Source organism: Eptesicus fuscus, chromosome 14 (genome assembly GCF_027574615.1).
Source record: "Eptesicus fuscus isolate TK198812 chromosome 14, DD_ASM_mEF_20220401, whole genome shotgun sequence".
NCBI classification, from domain to species: Eukaryota; Metazoa; Chordata; class Mammalia; order Chiroptera; family Vespertilionidae; genus Eptesicus; species Eptesicus fuscus.
In genome coordinates, this window is record NC_072486.1 from 48,162,714 (window position 1) to 48,187,814 (window position 25,101).

General features: G+C 40.6%; 1 protein-coding gene across 1 annotated transcript in view; it reads right to left on the reverse strand.

Moving 5' to 3' along the window:
• CNTNAP2 (contactin associated protein 2) overlaps window positions 1-25,101 on the reverse strand; it is a 1,332,959-nt gene that overhangs the window by 180,808 nt on the left and 1,127,050 nt on the right. Inside the window, exon 17 of the mRNA XM_054726631.1 lies at window positions 3,107-3,325. Within this exon, the coding sequence (XP_054582606.1) occupies window positions 3,107-3,325 (219 nt within the window). The remainder of the gene's footprint in view (window positions 1-3,106; window positions 3,326-25,101) is intronic.

Sequence of the window (25,101 nt, forward strand, 5' to 3'; positions counted from 1 at the left end):
CATTGTTCATATTGGCTTAAATGTCTGGGAGATGGGCATTTTGTGTCCACCTTGAAGATAACAGAAAATTAGAGACTGAGACATGAAACTTATTCTTTTTTCATCAAATGAAAAGAGGTGTCGACCCATCAGGTAGTCTACTGTTCTGAAACTTCTCCTTCCAATTATGTTTTCATAATTACTAAATTCAAAGGACACTTTCTAGTTTAATTTAATGCACGACACTTGTTCTTTATTGTCATAATAAACAAAGGGAATCTCACAGAACTCCTGTGACCCCCACCCCCAGTTTTTCCTTTCCTTGCCTGTCCTTTCTGTTCCTCTTTATTCTTATTCCTGAGATGCTGCTTTTTTGCCTGTCCCTTACGATTAATTATTCTATCAAATTCGGCCCCAGCCCAGTATTCTTCTCTTTTTATAAGTTGTTCTTGTTTAAACAAATCAAAACTTTTCCAAGACCATAATAAATGCTTCACCTAACCCTCTCTGCTTTATGACTTTATTTAGTTTCCAAATTTCTTAAAGACAACTATAGTCAGTGAACAGGAAGTGATAACAGTAAAGTTGGACTTCTATATCCAGGGACAAGTTAAAAAACAAAACAAAGAAAAACTGGTCAATTAGGGTAGAACCTAACCAGCATGCTTGGGACTAACAGGGTTTTGGAAGAAACTTGTCTTAGGTAATCTGGGCAGGACATATTGATAAAGTGAACTTTGCTCACAATATTTAGCAGGAATCAATGAACCTGATGTTTACCTCATACAAAATAATTTAAAAACAATGTAATTTTGAGAACTATAAATTGAGGGAAGGATTTGGAAGGAGCTAGTTCTAGTTGGCATGGAGGAGTTAGTATTTTACTTCACAAAAGAGACCAGGCTTCTTTCCTGGTCCCTGGCTGACATGGCTTTTTAACAAGCCAGTCTTACCTCCAAAATGAATGGACTAAGCCCGTGGTCGGCAAACTGCGACTCACGAGCCACATACGGTTCTTTGGCCCCTTGAGTGTGGCTCTTCCACAAAATACCATGGCCTGGGCGAGTCTATTTTGAAGAAGTGGCGTTAGAAGAAGTTAAGTTTAAAAAATTTGGCTCTCAGAAGAAATTTCAATCGTTGTACTGTTGATATTTGGCTCTATTGACTAATGAGTTTGCCGACCACTGGACTAAGCTAATGCTCTGTAGTTGGCCCACATCACAGCAAACAGGTGGATATCCAAATTTACCTTTCTTTTTGTGACTTTTAATGTTTCCTTTCTTAAAAAAATTATCTTTATTGTTGAAAGTATTATAGATATCTCCCTCTTCCTCCCCATGGACCCCCGCCCCACACCCGCCCCCAACTGTAGGCCTTCACCGCACTATTGTCTGTGTCCATGGGTTATGCATATCTATAATAATAAAAGCATAACATGCTAATTAGACTGGATGTCCTTCGGGACGACCTTCCAGACGAAGCTGCGGTGGGCGGGGGGTGGAGCCCCTTGCACGAATTTCGTGCATTGGGCCTCTAGTATACATATAAATCCTTTGGTTAATCTCTTCCTACCCCCACCCCCTGCCCTCTGAAATTTGTTAGTCTGCTCCATGCTTCCATGTTTCTGGATCAATCTTGTTCGTCAGTTTATTTTGTTCATTAGATCCCACATATAAGTGAAATAATGTGTCTTTCTCTAACTGGCTTATTTCACCTAGCATAATTCTCTCCAGGTCCCTCCATGCTGTCTCAAAGGGTCAGAGATCCTTTTTTTTTTTTTTTTTTTTTTACAGCTGCATAGTATTCCATTGTGTAGATGTACCACATCTCTATCCACTCATCTATGGATGGGCACTTGAGCTGTTTCAGATCTTAACTATTGTAAATCTAATGTTCTTAAAGCATCTCCACACAACTAGGAAAGACACTGTAGGCACTCTGGCCCTTGTTAAAATGAACTGATCCCTGGTGAGTCTCTGCTATAGGGCAATGGGGGTTATGAATATGGACAGCAACCCGGTCACATCTGCTTTTGCTTGGTCTGAACCTGTCACAGTTGATCAACTTGCTGAACTGACCCCCAGAAACTCAGAGAGAGGGAGGGGGGTGTCTAAGGTATACGGTGGAATTCGGCCTCAAAGTCCTTCAAAGTTGCTTTTTTTTTTTGTTAATCTTCACCCAAGGATTGTTTTTTTCCATTGATTTTTTTTAGAGAGAGTGGAAGGGAGAGGGAGAGACAGAAAGAGAGAAAAACACTGATGTGAGAGAGACACATTGATTGGCTGCCTCCTGCATGCACCCTGACTAGGGTGGGGACTGAGCCTGAAACCAAGGTATATCCCCTTGACTGGAATTGAACCAGAGACCCTTCAGTCTGCAGGATGAAGCTCTAACTAGTGAGCCAAACTAGTTATGGCCAAACTTGCTTGCTTTTAATTCAACAGAGAGGAAATGGCTAATTTCCTAAACTGTTAGTTTTTTCGGAAAACAAAATTTAAAATTGAACAAGCTATGGAAATAGGACTTGATATGAAGTAGTGTCAGGTCCAGCTGGACCAGGTCAAAGCAAAGACTAGCTATGAGGCTCAACCTATTTCTTGCATAGGCCGCTTAACAGTTTGCTGCTTAAATTTTGTCCCAGTATTTATCTTTTTCCAATGTAGGAGGAATCTTTGCAAGAAGTCTAAAGGAAGGAATGGGTTTCTACTTATCATTTCAAGCAAACCTGAATTTAGGGAGCCCATATTCCCTCCCTCCATTCCTCCGTCCCTCCCTTCCTTCCTTCCTTTGCACAGTACCAATGTTCCAAATTATCAAAGGATTTTATACAGTTCTAAAACCATAAACCTAAAGTTGAATAGGTTAGAGACCTCAGAGATGTCCCTGGCTCCCCTCTGGTTCTGTAGACAAGGACTGTGAGCTCTAGACGGTGGGAAGTAGAACTGGACATCAGTCTCTCGAATCCTCTCTCTGGTTCCATTCTGTCTGGGGAGAGACTATAAGAGACCTAGATAATTACTTTTAGAAAGATCTCCTGCAAAGCACTCCATAGGGGGTTTTATTTTTTCCATTGTGAAGGTTAGTAAAACCAGCAGAGGGAAAAGACGGTGGCCTTGACATTACTCACCAACAAACAGCTGGCTGTAGAGTTCCAGGCGGGTGTGACCCTCTGTTGGGGCCTTTCGGATCTGCTGTGGCAGCCGATCTACCTGCAGGCTGGCCTGCTTGACATTCCTCTCGGCAGTGACCCGGTGCCACTGGTCATCATTGAGAGGTGTGGGTGACCTCACCACAATCTCCACGGGCCCATTTCCAACATCAAATGAAAAGGACACTTCTGTGGCAGCTGGAGAAGCAAAAAGCACGGAAAGCATGTGAATATTCTCCCTCGAGATACCAAAGAGCAGAAGAAAAACAAAACAGGGTGAGAAAAATAACGTAAGCCTATTACTTTCTACAAAGGTCCATGAAAAACAATCATTTGAATAAGGATCAATAAGGATTAATAACCAAGGGGAGGAAAACAGACTTGTATCAGGGGCCAGGCATATATTTATTTTCTTTATCTTTAGAGGCCTATGGAGAAGTTATCATCATTGACTCTAGATAAGAAAACTTAGGTCTGGAAAAGTTAAGCACATACAGAGTGTCTTAGATTTCATGAATAATGAAGTAGGGATGTGAACCCAGGCTTGCCAGATTTTTCAGAGCCTGGATTTTAAAAAATATTTTTTTATTGATTTCAGAGAGGAAGGGGGGGAGAGAGAGAGAGAGAGAGAGAGAGAGAGAGAGAGAGAGAGAGAGAGAGAGAGACCTCAATGATGAGAGAGAATCATTGATCAGCTGCTTCTTGCATGCCCCTCCCACCCCCTGGGGATTGAGCCCACAACCCAGGGCATGTGCCCTGACTGGGAATCAAACTGTGACTGCAGTTCTCTCAACCATGGAACAACACTGGCTGGGCCAGAGCCTGGATTTTTTGATTCTATACCCAATCTTACCCTTTTTTTAAAAAAATGTATTTTTATTGATTTCAGAGAGGAAGGGAGAGGAATAGAGAGATAAAAACATCAATGCGAGAGAATCATTGATTGGCTGCCTCCTGCATGCTCCCTACTGGCATGTGCCCTTGGCCGGAGTTGAACCTGGGACCCTTCAGTCCGAAGGCCGATGCTCTATCCACTGAGCAAAACCAGCTAGGGCCCAATCTAATGCTTCAGTAACTCCCAGGAAGAGCTTAATAAAACACCCTTTTCCTCTTCCATCCCCAGAGATTCTGGCTCAGTTGGTCTGGTGGAGGCATTGATATTTTTTAAAGCTCCCTGGAAAAATATTAATAGAAAGCTACTGCTTTTGGGGAATTCACAAAACTTCTTTTCATTAATCTAATCATTGCAGTTCCTACTGGAAGTGAGGAAGTCATGAATTGTTGATGAATGTCAATAAAGGTGACCTGCATCTTCTTCAGACTATGTGCAGCTGTCCGGAAGGCAGCTCCACATCCTGGCCAAACAACCTCCTTTCGGGAATCATTCGTTGCACCCCTGGGTCATCCCCCAACCCCCTGTGATGCTGAATCCTTCTAGTCACCTACCCTCCAGCACTGACCACATCAATCTTTTTCATAGATCTGCTGCAAATGAGCCTCCTTCTGCAATAAACCACCAACAATAGAAAATGGATTCGGTGGTTGCTTAGGCAATTTTGCTTGTAAGCAGTTTTTCTGCTTCACATTTTAGGTTTTTTTTTTTTTTTTTTAAGTTCTCAATGTTTTATAAACATGATTTTTAAATGTATATTTTTCTTGCAATCAGCAGGAGAGGCAGCACATGTCCCTAGCTCCTCGGGCTCCGTGAATTCTTTTCCATCTTAAAGAGGTGGCCTACCAGATTTTCTAACTTTGCCATAAAGAGATTTAGTCCCTCTATCTACCATTAAGCCTTGGCCTAATCTCTAAGCAGTTTAATTTTTTTCCAGGCTAATGGAAAATTCTGCTTCTCTGGACTGGTACCATTTTGAGATGATGTCACAAGCAATCAAACTTCTAATTTGAAAACCACAGTAGGCCAGATTCTGCCAGGACTTGGACTGTTCCCTGCCTCTGGGTCAGGCCCCTCTGAAAGCTGCATTAACGTTACTGAGCTACAGGGATATTAGATGCGGAGCTCAATTTAATCAACCTAATTGTACTGAGGAATTTTGATCTATTATGTCACCAGAAAGGGAACTTTAATTTCAACACCTGTGGCAGTTCCTGCACACACTCTAGTGAAATATCTCCTGCAAATTAGGAGCTCCTGCCTCCAGGAGTCACTGTGACTCAATGGAGGCTGGTGACCTTCATCAAGGTTTCTAAAGGAAGTAAGAATGCAGGTTGACAACCCTCTGACTCATCCACTGAACGATCTTTCCCTGTCTTTCTGGTATAGTCAAGGGGGGAAAAAGCATCCCCAGTCTTAAGATTGAATCTGTTATGTTCTTGTAGTGCTATGTTTTAGCAGATGCATTTTAAAATGTAAGTTGTCAGAACAGCAAGAGCACAAGATTTCCTGGCTAAGCGGAAAAGATTGTTTCGTTTTAAAGGTATCAACAGCCATCAGGGAAATAGAATCTAGGGATAAATTGAGTTTAACCCTAAGGTTTGACTCGGAGGGACAGATGTTGCTCTAATTTCCTCTCCTCCTGCTATGATGAATTCTTGTCCGGGTCTTTAAGTGCCACCATTTAGAGAAACTCCGAGGACCAGAAGTTAACTGGGAAATACACATATTTTTCTCAGCTTGTCACACCGGATCTCCTGTTTCTTCCTCTGGACTATGGCTCTTCTTAACATCAATGTTTCTTTCTAGAGAAGCAAATCCTGCTGTATCTTAGTCAGGGGACAATGAGAGAGACGCAGGACCTCAAGACTGAGGTCCTCTGGGAGCATAACCCTCCTTAAAGAACCTACATTTGGGTTTTGCTGAAGCAATATTCACAGTTTCAGTACACTCCTCTTCCCTTCAGGTGCTTCCTGGGGAAGGAGACTGCAAGGCCAGTGTGAGAGCCAAGGAAAGGGTTCCTTTTTCTCAGTCATTCCATGTGAGCTTCCCTGACATTGCTAAGGGATGCCTTTGAGAAACCCCATCTCCCAGGCAAATGGCAAGCACACTTTAAAAGCTTCTAAGTTCAGTGTGTGGCTGATTGCTTCTGGTCTTCTGGGTGAGAGGAACTGACATTTTAAAAGAGATAATTACAGAGAGAGTTAGAGAGTGAATAAAAGGGAGGCAGCATGAAAGTCACCAGAGCCAGTGACTGTCCTTGCTTAATGTGCATCTCCAGTTGTAGACGAAGTGTTGCCCTGTTTCTGCCTGTGGAAAAGGAATTCCTTCCATACTGAAAATATTCTTATTTACAGAAGAAAGTATTTGGGACTTGGGTGTATCTGGTGTGGTTCATTGGAAAGAACACTGTAGCAAATACTAACAGTTGCCTTTCCATTAGTATCAAGAATGAGGAAGCATCTGAGATTCATTCTACTTGCAACCAAATATGTTGGCCTGCCATAGTTCCACAGATGCTGGCTGAAGACAGGAGACACATGGGCCAGATACAAAGGACTTCTTTTTTATTCACACTGAACAGGCAACATGAACTTCTTGTCCACATGGGTTTCCCATAGTCCCACCGGGGTATGTGAAACAGCCCAGATGGAGTTTGTATCAATAATTCTGGACTTTAGGGAACCACAGTCTTTTCAAAAGGCTGCCAGCAAACCTCCTCAACTGTTGCCCTGAGGAGACACATGAGCTTTATTATCCTGGTCAGAAAATAAATCTGCCTTCTGTTTTGTAGGAAAACACTATCTTCCAAGGCTGTCACCTATACATGAATCCTTAACAGGGTATAAACAAAGCTATCACTGCTTCGTGCTCAGTAGTCAAGCAGAAATGGGAGAGACTCATGGAAATTCCCCTCCAACAATTAGCCACTCCCCACCTTTCCTTTGTGAGCTCACTCAGTTTTGCCCAGGCATCTATGTGCTTCCACAGAATCTTATGCATCATGTAAGAATAACCCCACACTAGGCCCGGAGGGTGAATTTGGATTTGTCTAAGTCAAACGTGGCAATTCCATGCTCCTTGACAGTAAACTCATTAGGAATGGGCATATTATGCTCTCCTGGCCAATAAAACATGATAGGAATTCTTGAGGGGGCCGTTTGGGACAAATTTCTTAGCTCATAAGAGAAATAGTCAGTCTCTTCCTGCCCTTTGGTCTTGAGTGAAGGTTGTGTTCCTAATGTTGCTGACCCCACGTTGTAAACACTAAACACCAAGTAGAACATGGAGGTAAATGGGATGAACTTGAGTCTTTGGTGACATTGCTAAGGCCCTAAGTTATTCCTTCAGCCACCTCAAGACTTCTTATGAGAGATATATGTTATTGTTTAAGCCATTTTTATTGCATCTGAATGCATCTTAACTGATATAAGGGAGGGTTTAGCAATCAGTATATTTGAGTATTCTAGTCTTTGGCTTTTCACCTTTTTCGGCCCCAATTTATTGGTTTCTGAAATGAGAAGTACACCAGTAGCTTTCCAGTTTCTGTGTCCAAAATGTGTTTGAAAAACTGGACTAAGTGATCTCTAAGCTTCCTTCAAATGCCATCATCCTATGATCTAATTTCCAAAAGATTCTAAGAGAAATAATAAAATTAAATACAGCTAGTCTTAATGTTAGTTTTTAATATTGCATCACTATAGGGAGAAAAGAGACATCAAAAGAGAAATGCATGAGGTGGCACATTGACATCGGAAACAAGTATAGATAACAGAAATTAACTTTGAATACACCTGGGTCATGACTTCCTTTGAGTGACAAAACAATGAACTGGACAGAACCATGGACAGCTCTTGGTATTTCTTCCTCCTCTCCTATTCATTCCAGCAGGTGGTGCTATTTGCTCTCATTCTAACTTAAGTCTCCTCAAACAAATCACTCCAGGCTTAATGTATTCAGTGACAAATTTAACAACTGACCAGAATAGTAGACTTCTGGGCTCTGAATTCTCCCAGCAGGTCAGGTAACATTTAGACGTCAGACTCAAAGCGTCAGTTGGCAGTAGCAGAAAATATTTGGTCATTCATTATAGTATAGGCAAAGAGAAAAGACAAGGAAAGCAAGCTACATACAGTAAGCACCGGCTAACACTGCTGCAGTTTCAATAATGATTTGTTCCTTCCATTCTAAGATGAAGTTCAAGGATGGACAACTTCCAAAGGGATGTTCTGTACAAAATCTCATTTAACCATACAACAAAACTGGTAATAGACAGAGCCGATATTTTAGCCTCACTCTACAGTGAAGAATGCTATGAATATATATTCTGTTTTCTTTTTTATGAAAAAAAAGGGCAAAGTGTACATCAGGAGACAAAAGAATATATGCACCATGAGAGAGTTATAAGAAGACAAGTTAGGAAGGCTGAAAATGAGGTCACTGTGGGAGTCAGAGAAATGAGGTAGGGAGGAAGAAGCAAAGGGAATATCTATGTTCCCACCTTAGGCTAGGTGTTCCACCTGTGCCCTAGATGCCAATACCTTCTTCTCTACTCAAGGACATCACACTAGCAATTTCCCCTCTTCTACAGCATCAATACTTTTTTAAAAAATATATATTTTATTGATTTTTTTTTTTTTATAGAGAGGAAGGGAAAGGGATAGAGAGTTAGAAACATCGATGAGAGAGAAACATCAATCAGCTGCCTCCTGCACACCCCCCACTGGGGATGTGCCCGCAACCAAGGTACATGCCCTTGACCGGAATCGAACCTGGGACCCTTCAGTCCGCAGGCTGACGCTCTATCCACTGAGCCAAACCGGTTTTGGCACATCAATACTTTTTGTATGTCTCTAATCCTCACAGCCACCATCACAAAAACACTCTTCTTTTAACCTAATATCTACTTTTCTTGCTACCCTTTGTTGCCAGTTCCTCATTAGCACTGCCTGAACTTTCCATATCTGTGTCTGCTCCTCTGTCTTTCTCTAACCCCATCACCTGAAGCTTTCTCTATCACTTCATCATGAAGCTGTTCCTGCTTCAGGGCCTTAGCACTTTCTGTTCCCTTTCCTCAACTAACTCTATGGCTCCTCATTTATCTCTCTGTGCACAAGGCCTCATATTAGAGATTCCTTCCCTAAGCAGTCTATGTTAAACAGAAAACCCCTCTCTCAGCTGCCTTTTTCCCTTTATCCTGATTTTTTTGAATTTCCATCTGGCACAATATATATATGTGCTTCTGGCCTCACTAAAACAGAAGCATTTTGTTTTGTTTATGTTTGCTACATCCTCAGTACATGGAACAATGCCTGCACTCAACAATTTGTAAATAAATGAATGAATGAATCAAAGAAGGAATAGGAATATTCCTGCCAAGGAGGCCAAACAATTGTAATAGATACTCTTAAAAAAAAGAAATCCACACATTTTCCTAAGGTAACCCATAATTTAGCACACTAGCATATAGAAGGAATGCTACCTTATATCCCACAAACATCTTGCCTTAAGAACGTAAGGTAACAACGTACAGGGTGGGTCAAAACCAGGTTTACAGTTGTTCTTATGGAAACTAATGCAATAATTAATAAATAATATAAGAATAAACTGTGTTTCACATGCTCACAACTGTAAACCTATTTTTCCCCATCCTGTATATTTTCTCAGTCTAAGAGCTTGATACATTACTTATGTCTGTTTGAAACAAACTGCAGTAAATGTTGTTTCAAAATATGTGACATTTAAGGAGCAAAAGCTTGGCCTAGAAAACAGCAGTGGATCCAGAAGCAGAATTTTCTTTCATTTTTACATCTCATGCTATTTTCATCACTCTGTTTGTAGGAACAACAAGGACATTGCTTGGACCACAATTATTCAAATTTTAGGAACAAGGACCTTGGACCATAATTTCTCAAATTCTAGCCTACAAAATAACGTGCTGATGATGAAGTATTTTAAGGCTCCTCTCAGAGAGTTCTGATCAGTTGAGGCAGGACCCTGGAGTCTATGTTTGGTTAATGCCAGGTGACTCCAATCCAGGTGGCCCTGGAATCCCACCTAAGAAACACTGGGATTGACACGTTTCCTTTTAGCAGGTAGGTCTGAGGAATCTCTCTGGCTTCCTTGTCATCAAGACAAAGATTTTTGCCCTAACCTGTTTGGCTCAGTGGATAGAGCGTCGGCCTGTTGACTGAAAGGTCCCAGGTTCGATTCCAGTCAAGGGCATGTAACTTGGTTGCGAGCACATCCCCAGTAGGAGGTGTGCAGGAGGCAGCTGATCGATGTTTCTCTCTCATCGATATTTCTAACTCTCTATCCCTCTTCCTTCCTCTCTGTAAAAAATCAATAAAATATATTAAAAAAAGACAAAAATTTTCAAACTGTGTGGTAAAAAGTTTAACCTTGTTCAAAGAGAGATCTAGATGTTGCCCTTGACTTTGAGAAGGTAATATCTGAACCCTTGAAATGTTATGTCTGAGAGGAGTATCTTTGTTTGCTTGAGAACCCTGGGTCATGTCAGAGTCTGTGATGTAGTTTAGGGTGGGAGCTGGCCTCACCAGGTAGTATTTAGGGTGGGGGATGACCACCCCAGATAGACTGAGAATGTGATATAGGGTGAAGGTTTGGGTCACACAGGTCAAGCTCTTATTATTTGGGGCAGGACCCTGGAGTCTGTCTTTGGAGGAACTGGAAACTGAGGTCAGCTATGTGGGCTGTCAACCGTTCCTATGTAATGGAGCCTGAATAAAGACTCTGAACACAAAGGCTCATGGGAGCTGTCTTAGTTGGCAGTCCCCCGTGGATACTGTCATAATCAATTCTGGGAAAGTAACGGGACTCCACAGGAGGAGCACACCTGGAAGGTTGGCATCTGGTACTTTTTCTAGTTTTTGCCCTCTGTGCGCCTTCTCTAGTCTGATTCGAATCTGTCTTCTTTTCCTATAATAATGGTAACCATGATTAAGTCCAGCCACCTTTGGTAAGTTTTGTGAATTTTTCTAGAGAATTATCAAAACTGAGGGTGGTTTCAGGAACACCTTGAACTTGAAGTGGTTATCAGAAGTGTATGCAAACTTGTGAGGGCTGCAGCTTTTCTAAGTTTGCAGTTGGTCTAATTCTATGCAAAACCAAACTAAAATCAAAACAATCACTTCTGTTTAGAAGGTGTGACAGAAGCCAGCAATGTTAAGACTAAAAGACTTCCTAGAATGGAGTCCAATTTCCAAACCCAGCTTCACCGCCTGCATAAGGAAATTGAGTCTAGATGCTAACATAATGAGAACTAAGTACAGAGCTTCTGATATTCTAACCATACTGCACCGCCTTTCAAATTATGCAGGAAAGAAAAATAAATTATTTTTCCCTTAGCACAGTTTTAGTTTGTGAATATAAGAGTTTTTAGAGCCAAATATGCATATTCACACCTAAAAACTCCATGTCAAACACATCTGAAAATGAACACTGGCAAGGAAAATTTATTTGAAGTCTTTTGGAAATTCTTCAAGGAAATGCCTGGAGCTTTAGAATCAATGCTATGAACTTATTTTTAAAACCTCTGGTATGTTGCTAACCTCTTGAGTATGAGAAATATTTCTCCATATGTATTTTGGCCTTTAAGCTTTTTATTATAGTGAAGAAAATAACTTCTCAAACAAAGGCATCCATGGAGAAAAGGAAGCAAAAGGGAGTTACTATTGGCCACATAGAAACAGAGAGCTTCTCTTTAAAATGCAAAGCCTTTCTAATTTCAGTTTCCTCCATGCATTTCACCAACTTCTGAGAATAGCTTATTGAATATTAATGGACCTACATGATTGAAAAAGGAAAAAGACAAAAACCTTTCCAAAATGACGCGTGGCTTGAAACAGCACCTGTCCTTGGTGAGGTTTTAAATGTTCTCATGTTTGGAATCAGTAGAGACTTACTGGGCAGGGAGTGCCCTGTTTAGAAGAGTAGATCAAAGTCCCAGATGGTGACTGAGAGGAGACAGCATTGGTGATAAATGGAATTGCAGAAGCTGATTTAGAGAAATTGTGAGATTGGAAGCCTACGGATTCTCCAGAGATGGAGAGGAGAGTGGATAAAAGAGGGGACGGATGTCAAAGAAGTTTTCCTTTGGACCATGTCAGATTGTGCAGCAAAATGAAAAGCACTCATGGAAGGAAATGTGCTTTGGAGAAGGACCAGGGGTAGTTTATGGAGTTGATTTCAGGTGATATCAGACGAGAATGGACTTGGGATTTGGAGTCCAAAGGAGGTAGTAAAACCGGATGCTGAAACAGCTTGAATTGGGAAAAAAGCTGACAGGTGTTACTGTGGACCAAGCTAAAGCTTCTAAGGACACACCATACCAGTGAATTAATGAACTATAACTTCTAAATGACTGAGCACTGGCTGGTTATGCTTATGGGGACACTGGTAATGGGTAAAAGCCAAAGGCAAGGTCTTAGGAGAAAAGAATAAGGCTTTGGAAGGAGCAAGCCTGCTTGTGAGAGCCAAGAGTGATTATCCTAAGGACAACAGACAAGGAGACATCTGCGTCCTGGTTGCCATGACTGAGTTTCAGCCCAGCCTGTAGGTCCTATCACAGGCTCTGCTTTTCTCTCTGTTTTGCAGCAAATTGTTCCCATCTAGCATATCCTTTCATTGCTACCTTGGTGTGATTTCAGATAAGACATTTCTAATTAAAAAAAAAAAAAAGCCCCATGAAGATTCCATATTCTACATGTTAAGAACACAGAACAGAAAAAAAATTTACATACTCTGTTTTCCATTACAACACAGGGGTACTTCAACTACAGTGTATTAGCAATATTGAGCAAAAAGTGGAGAAAAAGTGAAACCACGCCAACAGAGGTTTCATATGGGGGATGCAGAGATGTGAAAGGGCAGGAGCATCTCTTCTTCTTCACGAGCTTCCTTAGAGTGAGAAAGACTTCTATTCAAGTTCCCTTTTCCTTGGAATCTCTGCAAGAGATGCATAACTGATCTAAATGATATTAGTTTTCTCTGACTGTGATTACTTAACTTTGTTCATTATCTTCTATTTAGTAGCAATGTTAGAAATGATGGGTTTTAGGTTGAATCTGAAAAACATGGGATCTCAGAATCCCATTGTTGAAATGTCCTAGGATAAATGCTCAATTAACACTGCAGAAGAGTTAATAGGCTCTGAACTCATATATTGCCTCCTCTGAAAAAAAAAACAAACAAACAACAGAAAAATTACTTCACAGTGTCCCTTATGGCTATGCCAACCAATTTCCATTTGAACAAAGCATTACTCTGGAAATGGAGAATGTTAAATAATAATAATGATTCATCATAGAGTACTTTTCCTTTCCCCTTATTTCTTATGATAATAATTAAAAACATAACTTTTCTGATTACATGGCACAAATAAATATCTTGCCTCCCTAGAGAATGCATACATGAAACACCTTAGAACTTTCTTTTTAGGGCCAGTTTGTACAAAGTTCAAACAACCATATTTACTTTTTTTCACAATTTGCTGAACTAATGGGACATGGTTTCTCTCTAGAATACCTCCTTTGAGAGTAGGTTGAGCTACTTGCCAACCTCTGCGTCTGGTCGGTTTGACATACCCTCAACAAGGTGAATGAATAGAATGACTGTGGGAACAGGGTCATCCATCAGGAACTGACTCCTGGGCACATCCTGGTGTGGCCTACCCACAGGTCTTCCATTTTCATCACGTGCACCTGCCTGGCTGCATGAAGCTGTGGGATGTGAGCAAGCCTTAAAGCATGTGTGGAATGATGGTCTGAGAATGAGTGACAGGAAGCCAGTAGCTTAGAATGAAAAAGTATCCTTTAACAGGTAAGCCCAACAGTAAGGGCTCATTGGTTAAATGGAACACTTGTCAGTCAAGATAGTGTGTTTCCCAATCTCTTCTAAACCATGTTCCCATATGTGACATAACAATCTAATTATCATCTCCAGATGCTGATATACCCAGATGTAGCAGGCTGATGGGGAATAAAACAATCCCTGAAGACATCTGATAAACATCTTCCCAGCCAATAAAATTGTAGGTTGTATAATAAAAACAATAGCTTTTTTTGTTGTGTTTTATAAATATGAAATTATGATTTTCCAAACTACGACGCTCTCCTGGAGATTCTGACTTATTATTCTCTGCCCTAAGTTGAAAACAAAAATCACTGTTGTGCAGTTTTTATAAATTTGACATGGAAATGTGTTTCTAAAATACTGTTACATGAAACAAGTAGGTTAGAAACAGTATGTAGCATATGATCTCATGTTGGTAAAAAATTATATAGAAGTGCATAGGAAAATGTTGGTTAAAGTATATAAAAGAATATATCAAACATATTAGAATATGAGATTATAGCTGATTTCTTCAGTTTATTCTTTTTGCTTCATTGGATTTTTAAATCATTCAAAATAAGCAATATTTGTATAATTTTAGAAAAAGTTACCATTCGATAATGTTCACTTCTTTTGTGAAGGTTGGTGACATTTTAAGCAACTGTGTTCTATAATTTTAACAAGTGTTTAATCAGAGGGGTTAATAAAAATGCAAAAATGGGGAATTTCATTTAAATACAGAGAATGAAAGGGAATCAAAACCTTCCTTACTTCTTTCCTGGTTTTAAGGTACCTGAGAAGATTACAAAAAGCAAGAGTGGTCAAACTTCATCATAGAATATTTTTTAACAGGATGTGAATTTTTTTCCTATTAAAAATGGCTAAAAAGAAGGGCATGCTATATTTCATAGTAAAAATCCTCTCAGGTCCGAAGTGCCAGCATGTTCGGATGTTTAAACTGATGTCTACAGGAACTGAGAAGCAAGATGAGCATAATTCAGTGTTATAATTACACTTGACAGATATACACTGTTTTATTATTCACTGGCTCTGGTTGCACTTCCCTAGAAAGACCCTGCAGAATACTAAATATCAACCACTCTTCAGAAAAAGTCATTTGGCATTCTCATCAGTCCTCATCAGAGGCATCAAATTCAGAGATGCAGAAAACCAAATCTGATCATTTTAACACTATGGGCAAAGACAAGTAAAACACATGATTTCCTAAGAGGTCTGAAGTCCAGTTAGCTTCCTTCTGTTAAACTCTTAACTCAGCTATGTGGTTGGGTCATTGCTTTAATGAAACATGTCCTTTAACTGGTCCCTGGGCTTTAGCTTTTCAATTCTTTTCAATTCCTCAAATGCTCCATAATCTCCCCCCTCCTTGCTTTTTGCCTAAGCTGTTTACTCTCTGGAAAAATGCCTTTCTCTCATTTATTTGCCTTCAAGGCAACTGACATGCTGCATCTTCTGGAAGCCTACCTCTAAGTCTTCAGGTGAAGTTAAAGCTTACTCCTTTTAGTTGCCATGGTACCTGTGGCAGAGATTGCTAAGTTTTCATGAGAAGTTTCTTTTCTCCTTCCCAGAGTCACCCATAAAAGCGGCCATGCATCCAAGAGCTGCCTGACCCAGTCCCCAGGCACCTAGGTGGAACCATATGACTAGTTACCACCAATGGAATGAAAACAAAGAGAAGGCTCTCCACCCTCCCCTTCTCTATCGGCCAACTGGACTTAGAAATTCCAGGCTATAGGAGAAGGTGGACCCACAGCACAAAAGGAGCCTTGATCTCAAATCACTGTGTGGAAGGACTTCCTGATCAGAGCGTGCTGTTAGACTGCCACAGTCACTGAAACCTGGGGTTTTACCTGTCACGGCAGCTTCACTTATTCCTCAATAAGAATATTTCTGATTGCTAAATCTCTCATGACCTTATCATATTTTTAGTTAATTTGTATGCTTAAAGAACTAACCAAAGGATCTTCTCCATCAGGCCACTGGAATTTTGAAGGGATGAGTTGTGATGTAATGGCCTTACTCTGGTTCCAATACCAGCTCTGTATTAGAATATTGTAACAGTCAAAAAATATATAGGTTGTGATATTATATTCAAACTAGGAGCCCAGCTTGTGAAATCGCGCGGCCCTGCCCACCCACCCACTGCCCTGCCTGGACACCTGAACCTCTCCTTGCAGAGCTCCAGCGCCCTACCCCTCTGGCCTTCCCTGGCCGCTTCAAGCCCCGCCCTCAGTCCCTTGAGTCACCTTGGGCTGGTCCCTCCTTCTTGGGCACCTCCCCGCTTCCACCCTGTCTCCAGAGCAACGTGGCGGCTCTGCCCCTTCACGGCGCCAGAGGAGAGCTGGAAGCCTCCCGCCTGCTGCTCTGTGCTCCTTCCCCTGGCAGGTGGGCGGCAGGGTGCTCTGAATGCGAGCAGTGGGTGGCGAAGGATTGGTGAGGGGGGCGCTATAGACTCTCACCCTGCCCTCCCAGGCACAGGATGGTCCTGCCTCCTTCAGGCGCCTCCCTGCTTCTGCCCCTGTCTCTGGAGCAACGCCCCGCCAGCCCCCTGCGATGGGTGGTTATGGCATCCCAAGCATTAGCATATCAGCTCTTTATTATGATGATGAATTAGTGGAATCCTGTAATTCCTGGAACTATAGTTTTAGAGCAAAGCAAAGTGGCTGGGAGCCTCAGGGAGCCTTTAGACTGGAACATGCTCTTGTGAATGTCCAACCCTCCTTTACTAAACCATTAAGCTGTTGTCCCAAAGAAAAGACAGGCAGCACTGTGCTTTGAATCTCCTAAAGGCAAACAAAAATGTCCTTATTGAGAAGTCTGTCAAGGACAAGCTCGGCATTCAGAAATCTGGGGTGAAGTTCTTTGTTCTCCAACATTTCTATTGTACTTTGAATGGACTCCAGAATCTGGAACCCAGACCCCAAGCTGACACCTGCAGCTCTACTTTTCAGCTACACTTTATAAGCAAGCAAGCCCTGGCCAGTGTGGCTCTGTTGGCTGGGCATTGTCCTGTGCACCAAAGGTTGCTAGTTTGATTGCTGATCAGGACACATGCCTGGGTTGTGGGCTCCATTCCTAGTAGGGGGTGTACAGGAGGCAGCGATCAATGTTTTGCTCTCATATAGATGTTTCTCTCTCTTTCCCTCTCTCTCACTCTCTCTCTAAAAATCAATAAAATTTTTTTAAAAAAGCAATTTCCTATGGCCAGCCATGGAATATGAGCACTATTTACAATGTTATGTCTACAGGCAAATAATAATAACTCCAGGTTCTGAATAACCACTTACAACATAGTTCCTTGGTAAATGAAGAAGTACCTAAACTAGACAACTTCTTGAAAAGTAAAACATGAATACTATAGAGTCAGAATCAAGTCTTCCTTTCCTATTCAAGAAGAATATATTCCTATGACCTGAGTCCTATATCAGATCTTATGTAAGCCTTTATATTTCTCATCTCCTCAGAGTTCCTATTGTCATTGCTATTAAACATTATGTGTGCCCTGGCCAGGTAGCTCAGTTAGTTAGAGCATCATCTGTACACTCAAAGGTTGTGGGTTCAATTTCCAGTCAGGGCACATACCTAGGTTGTGGGTTTGATCCTGGTCAGGGAACGTATAGTAGGCAACCAAATAATTTTTCTCTCTCACATCAATGTTTTTCTCTCTCTCTTCTTTGCTCTTTCTCAGAATTTTCAGAAAGAGAAACTAAACAATCAATCCCATTCACCATTGTAACAAAAAATTTTTAAGATCTTAGGAATAAACTTAACCAATGAGGCAAAGGACTTGTACTCAGAAAACTACAGGATGTTGTAAAAAGAGACAGAGGAAGATATAAACAAATGAAAGAATATATCATGTTTATGGACTGGTAGAATTAACATCAATAAAATGCCCATACTACCCAAAGCAATCTACAAATTCAATGCAATTCCTATTAAATACTAATGACATATTACACAGATCTAGAACAAGTACTCCAAAAATTTATATGGAATAAAAAAAGACCCCAAATAGCCACCCATTCTTGAGAAAGAAGAACAAAGTTGGAGGAATCACAATACCAGATATCAAGTTATACTACAAAGCCACTGTAATAAAAACTGCCTGGTTCTGGTATAAGAACAGGCATATAGATCAATGGAACAGAATGGAGACCCCAGAAATTGACCCAAGCAATTACACTCAATTAATATTTGACAAAGGAGGCAAGAACATAAAATGGAGTCAAGACAGTCTCTTCAACAAATGATGTTGGGATAATTAGGCAGATACATTAAAAAAAAAAAAAAAGGAAAGAAAGAAACTAGATTACCAAGTAAACCATACACAAGACTAAACTCAAAATGGATAAAAGACTTAAATGTAAGATGTGAAACCATAAAAATCCTAGAAGAAACCAGAGGGTGCAAAATCTCAGACATCTCTCATAGCAATATGTTTATGATACATCTCCTAGGGCAAAGGAAACTAAGGAGAAAGTAAACAAATGGGACTACATAAAATAAAAAAGCTTATGCACAGCAAACGAAACCATCAATAAAATGAAAAGGGAGCCCAATACATGGGAGAACATATTAGGCAATGATACATCTGATAAAGGGTTAATATCCAAAGTATCTAACGAACTCATACAATTTAACGAAAGGAAAACAATCTAATTTAAAAATTGGCAAAGGACCTAAATAGACACTTCTCCAAAGTGGACATACAGATGGCCAAGAGACATATGAAAACATGCTTAAAGTCACTGATCATCAGAGAGATGCAAATTAAAATGACAATGAGGTATCACCTCATACCTATCAGAATGGCTACCATCAACAAATCAACAAATGACAAGTGCTGGCGAAGATGTGGAGGAAAGGGAACCCTAGCACACTGCTGGTGGGAATGCAGACTAGTGCAGCCATTATGAAAAACAGTGTGGAATTTTCTCAAAAAATTAAATATGGAACTGCCATTTGACCCAATGATCCCACTTTTAGGAATATATCCTAAGAGACTGGAAATACCAATCAGAAAGAATGTATGCACCCCTATGTTCATAGCAGCACAATTTACAATAGCTAAGATCTGGAAACAGCCCAAATGCTCATCAGTAATGAGTGGATAAAAAAGCTGTGGTACATTTACACCATGGAATACTATGCAGCAGTAAAAAAGAAGGATCTCTTACCATTTGAGACAGCATGGAGGACCTGGAGAGTATTATGCTAAGCAAAATAAGCTAGTCAGGGAAAGACAAGTATCCCGTGATCTCACTGATATGTGGAATCTAATGAACAAAATAAACTGATGAACAAAATAGATCCAGAGACACAGAAGCTTAGAACAGACTGTGGAATTTCAGAGGGAAGGCAGAGGTGGGAGGGTGGATGAGAAGAGATCAACAAAAGAGATCAATGTGTATGCATATATGTATAACCCATGGACACAGACAATAGGGTAGTGAAGGCCTGGGGCTGGGAACAGAGGTGGACCAGAATGGGTCAATGGGGGAAAAAAAGGGACATATGCATAGTACTTTCAACAATAAAGATTTAATTAAAAAAAAAAAACCATATCCTCAGGTGAGGATAAAAACAACTATCCTGTAACTTGAGCAAAATGCCTGTCTAAAAAGGTAACTCCCTGAATTCATTTGTAAAATATGTATTTTTTAAAGGTTTCCAGTTGACATCAGTTGGCCAATGCTTTGTCACATGGCTTTAATGTAGGTGTTTGTCTGATATCTTGTAAAAGCCTAGCATTGTTGTACTGTGGCTGTCTTTGGATGGCCCTTTGAGATAGTTCTGTTTTGAGATATTTCAAGTGATTTTCCCAGTCACTTACTCAGTATATTTAAATGAAGCGCCGTTCTCTGATTTATTGTATCTCTTCTTCTGTTTTTTAGAACCAGCTTTGAATTAATTGGTCCCAAGTGTCATCCTTAGTTGAATCAATTCTCCAGCATTAGTAACATCCACTGACTAACGATGGCACTGACTGGCTCTTCCTGAAGTACTTGTTTTTATAAAAACACCAAGCCTGCAGAGATGCTGTTAGCTTCTAGAATGACAGCTGTAGGGTCCCTAACCTGATTATAACTCCACATACATATTTCTACTGTTTCCATTAATCCACATGTTTATTACTGAGTAATACCAATATACTTTCTCCTGTCCTTGTCTCAGACTGGAATTATGAATTCAAGCTCCTTTCATCTCTTCTCCCTGTAGAATACCTGCTGTTTTCCAGCTGGTCAGAGACAGGCTGATTCTAGTGGTTGGTCTTTTTGACGTTTTATCATGCCATCTTTTTGAAGAGGAAGATTCTGTGGCCTTCTCCACACAATAAATAATGCATAAAACATTAGAATCAGAGAAAATCAGAAAAAAAAACTATGAAAGTTTAGCATTTCTCTATAGTAATGACATAAAACATATACAGTCTTCAAACACCATGTGAAGATGCTCTTTAATGAGGATGCCCATTATTTTCTAGGCAATGCACTGAATTAATTGCCTTGTAGAAATTTTGTTGTTTTTAGGAAAAGGGAAGACTTCTGTCTTTTTTTTTTTTTAAAGAGAGTGGGAAGAAGGGAGCGAGAGAGAGAAAAAACAACAACACACACACAAAAACACATTGATGTGAGAGAGAGACATTCATCGGTTACCTCTTGTACAAGCCCCTGCTGGTGATTGAATCCACAGCCTAGGTATGTGCCCTGACCTGGAATTGAACCCATGATCTCCAGTGCACAGGGCAATGCCCCAATGAACTGAGACACACCTGCCAGAGCTACTTCTGCCTTATATATGTTTTATAAATCAAGGTGCAATAAAAAAAATATTTTGCATGGGCAGGATTTCAGTAGCAGGGTAGACTTCTAAAGGTACCCTTGGGATATGGAGAAAGAAGAGCAGGACCACAGCTCTGTAGAGAGAGGTGACTCTGTCTGGCCAGCATAAAAAGAGTTCCCAATTGTTTCTAGAAATTTCCAAATCAGCAGACATGGGTGTATCAGTAGCATCTAAAGTAGCTTGGGCAATTTTTCCTATTAGAGGAAAGTCTCCTTCTAACTCTAGGATACCTACACCATATACTCAAATAACTGTTCTTTCAGTAAGATTGACAAAGAAATTTGGGTAAATTCAATGTGATTTTATTATTTACCAATTGTTTGTATATCTTTTAACACTTAATAAAAACTAATATAGTAAATAGCTGTAACATAGCACAAATTTCATTTTGAATTTATATCTCTAAACTTTTTTTTCTATAATTGAAACTGAAAAGGTTTAAATCAAAAGCTGGAGAAATTTATTAAACATTTAAAAATTTATAATAGTGTTGCTATTCTGGTTTTAAAATTTTTTTCTTGAAGAGGTAATTTTTTTCCTTATGTATTATAATGACCAAGTCAGAATCATTCTTTAGATTCCCAAATCTTTAATATAAATTGAAGTCATAGTTAGACTTGCAAAGTAGTAGAAACATTACAATAAGTAAAATTTCTATTGTGGGGGTGCTAAGTAGAAAGTTGGACAGTTGATGAGAAAAAAACCCTATATTGATAATGTAAGTTGGATTGGATAAGTGAAAGAAAAAATGTAGGTGCTAACACCTGATTTGTATTAATAAAAACTCAGTACATATAAAAAAGATAAATCATCCTAATATCCCAAAGGCACAACAGGCCAGTGGAGTGGAATTAGGCATTCCTCATGCCTACATACGTGAAGCTCTTTTAATATAAAAAGCTGTCCTAATTCTGAAATAATGTAAGATAAATTGCCTCTAGTTTGTTTCTTCTGATTCATCAGTTTCTATATATTGCAGAATGTTTTCTTCTCTTTCTCAAGCATGTGTATTACAGAAGGCTGCATCTTGGAAAATGAAAGTTGTTCCTTAATACCCTTTCTTCAGATTAGCAGGATATTAGACTGCTGCCTCCACATTTTTTTGGGGGAGATATGCCTGCTAAGTGCAAATGTTTTCTCTGAGTCATCCTGATATTGGGAAAAGCTCAAACTTGGTCAACGAGGATGCTTGTGCTAACGCATTACATTTCTGGATGCTTTTCCTCAATATCTGCTAGTCAGTGAACATTCCCTTCAAAAATTTCTGCTGTGTCCTTTAAAGTCTCCTAAATTATTGAATAAAAATGAAAACGCCATGGTTGCTATCATCAAACACTTTGGAACACTTCCTTCCTCTGATTGCAGGCTACCTAACAGTTGGCATTGCAACCCCTTTCCCCAGGGGCCGTCTGTACCTGGGGCTAGGTGGGCAGTGGACATCATCTTCACCTGTTAGCACTTCTTCTATTCTATGGCACCAGAGCCCCATTCAGCAATGTGCCCTCCTGTGACACACCCTCTCCCCATTCTTTTGCTATCATACTGTGACCCTGAGGACTATAACACTTGGCTCACAGACTTCCTGACCACTCTGACCCTTGCCGTTGGCACTAGGGGCCTCAACAGTGATGCGGGTGACCAGGCAACCAGCTCCTTGATGTTCTTGATAGCCTTTTCAAACAACCGAAGTCCCACTTGCATGGCCAAATGATGCTTCCTCAATCCTCTTATCGCCCAAACTGCTTTCCTGGGAAATCCTGACTTGCCCAAGCATGTCCTCTCCTTCCACTTTCACTCTATTCTTTGTCATCATTTTGATCACCAGCCCCACAATTGTGGTGATCTTCTGCAGCTAGATCTTCCATGGTCCTCCATTTAGACTAGCACCGCATTCATTCACTTCCTTCATTCAAAAAATGCCGACTCAGCAGCTGCCACTTGTCATGTGCTATTATGCCCTAGAGATACAATGGTACACACTCTTCCATATCCCTCACTGTATCGGTGTGTGACGTAGTCACACCTTCCTGATGTGTCTGGCAGTTAGAAAACTCCCAATAGAAGTTATGTATCCATACTGCTACTAATGTGACTGTCTCCATTACTAGGTGAGGGTATTGGGTGGTCTTGTCTTCATCTTAGAAATTCCAGAATCCACCCCATTGCCCCTGACACAGTAGTGCTCAGGAAGTGATGGCCTGATGATAGAAACATGGTCATGATTATTGTCTTGGTCAGAAAAGGGATCTAGAGAAGTCTATAGAGCTCTCCTGAAACATTACTGGGGACAAAAATGACAAAACCGAAGCTGTCCTAATTCCACACATCATGAGAAGTCAGGGTACTTTGGAAAAGACAAGAATACTTGGAAAAAGAGAAGGCAGCAGGAGAAGAGGAAGACAAAATATGAGATGGACTGACTGTACAAAATAAGCCATAGGTTGAGTCAGCAGGAGCTGAGCAGGGCTGTTGAGGACTGGACACTATGGATGACACTCATTTATGGGGTCACCAGGAGTCAGAGCTGACTCAATGGCCCATAACTTGTACAAGTAGAAGCACTGTTCTTTCTATGCCTGGTTTACCTTCTTTCCAACCCAGACAAAGGTTTACAAAAATTGGGGATATAAAGCAAGTTCAAGTAATTCTGTAGAAAAGTATAAAATTACTCAAATATAGAATTGTCAATTTTCTTTTTTGCCATGAGACAATTCTGAAATACAATCCAACTAATGTGCAAGTCAGAAAATAGTTTGACTCAATTACTTTTAACTTTGGAAAGTAAAACTCCCTTTTAAGTAATTACAATGCATAATTTATGAAAAGAGAGGATTCCTATTTATTTATTTATTTATTCTGGGGCTAGAATATCCTTTGTCTCCTTTTCAGTCAGATCTGGCTCAGATTAGATTTACAACGAGCATCCCGGGAAAAATGAATTACAATTACTTCACTGAAATAAATACTTAATGAACATCTATATCCTATCATCATAACAACCCCCCAAAATTACCATTTTATAGATTAGAAAATTTGGATTCAAAGAGATGAAGCAATTTACCCAAGAATTGGGATTCATTCTGTGAATGCTAACTCCAAAGTCTGCACACTTCCTGCTACACCCATTCACCATTTCATACAAAGAATCCCATCGGACGTTTTTCTCAGATTCCTTCTTTTAAAGACCAGAATGCATAATGAAAACTACAAAATGAGAAAAATATTGCATCAGATATTTCTAGGACAAGGGTTTGAGATCATTGGACTAGGAGGAGGGAGACTTTCTGATGTGGGGAGTGGGCAACAAGATTTTGTGGAGAGGTCCCGATGGACTAGTTTCCCCTTCTGGTTGCATCTGTTGTCTTGCTGGTTCTGTATTTTTTCTAATCAGCCAGCAGATTCACCAAACTTGGAAGTCTGTGGACTGTAAATTCCTAAAGCTATACTGCTGCCCCAATGAGGGAAGGGCCCTGGTATGACGAGGATGGCACTTCTCAGATGCAGAGAACCCCTGCCTCCCACAGAGGGCATCCCCCAGTGTGACCTCGTGAAGGTCTTTGGGAGCCAAGGCAAGCTGAGCTGAGCTAGGCAGCATCAGCCCCTGCCCCGATTCTGTTAGTTTCTGTTTCCTTGGCTAAATAAATTCTGAACTGAACCCTTTAGAGGGTGTGTAGGTGTGGGGTCTCTTCTGGAAAGCTGCAGGTGTAAAGATTCATCACATTACTCAGTATGACTATCCACGCTGCTTCACGAACTCAGACAGATGTTAAGTTTTATTATTCCTAATGCCTTTGTGTTTCTCCCCACTCTCTCATGCCTTATTCCTGGTCTCTTTACACAATTCTCTATCTACTCTTCACCCTGTCTCCCTGGACAATAAACACAAAAAGAAAATTTAAATATCCATTCTTCTCCAATTTTGTCAGAGCAATTCATCCTCTCCTTCCTTCCTTCCTTCCTTCCTTCCTTCCTTCCTTCCTTCCTTCCTTCCTTCCTTCCTCCCTCCCTCCCTCCCTCCCTCCCTCCTTCTCTCCCTCCCTCCCTCCCTTCCCCCTTCCTTCCTCTGCCTCCTTTCCCCCCTCCCCCCTCCATTTCTCCCTGCCTTCTCATTCTCTATAATTTTAATCTAAATATCCACTCTTCTTCCATATTGTTAGGGCAATTTATTTTCTCTTCCTTCTTTTAAGACCTTTGCTTGGGAATCTCTGTACGGGCCTGCGTCCTGTGAGCAATCCCAGGACAGGGACCTAGGTCCTTCCTCACTTTGTGTATTTACCCTTTAGCATTGTTCCTGGGGCAAAGAAGCCCTTGATGTTTGACTCCAATGACATTTGCAGTCAGGGCCAGAACCAGCATAGAATGAGTG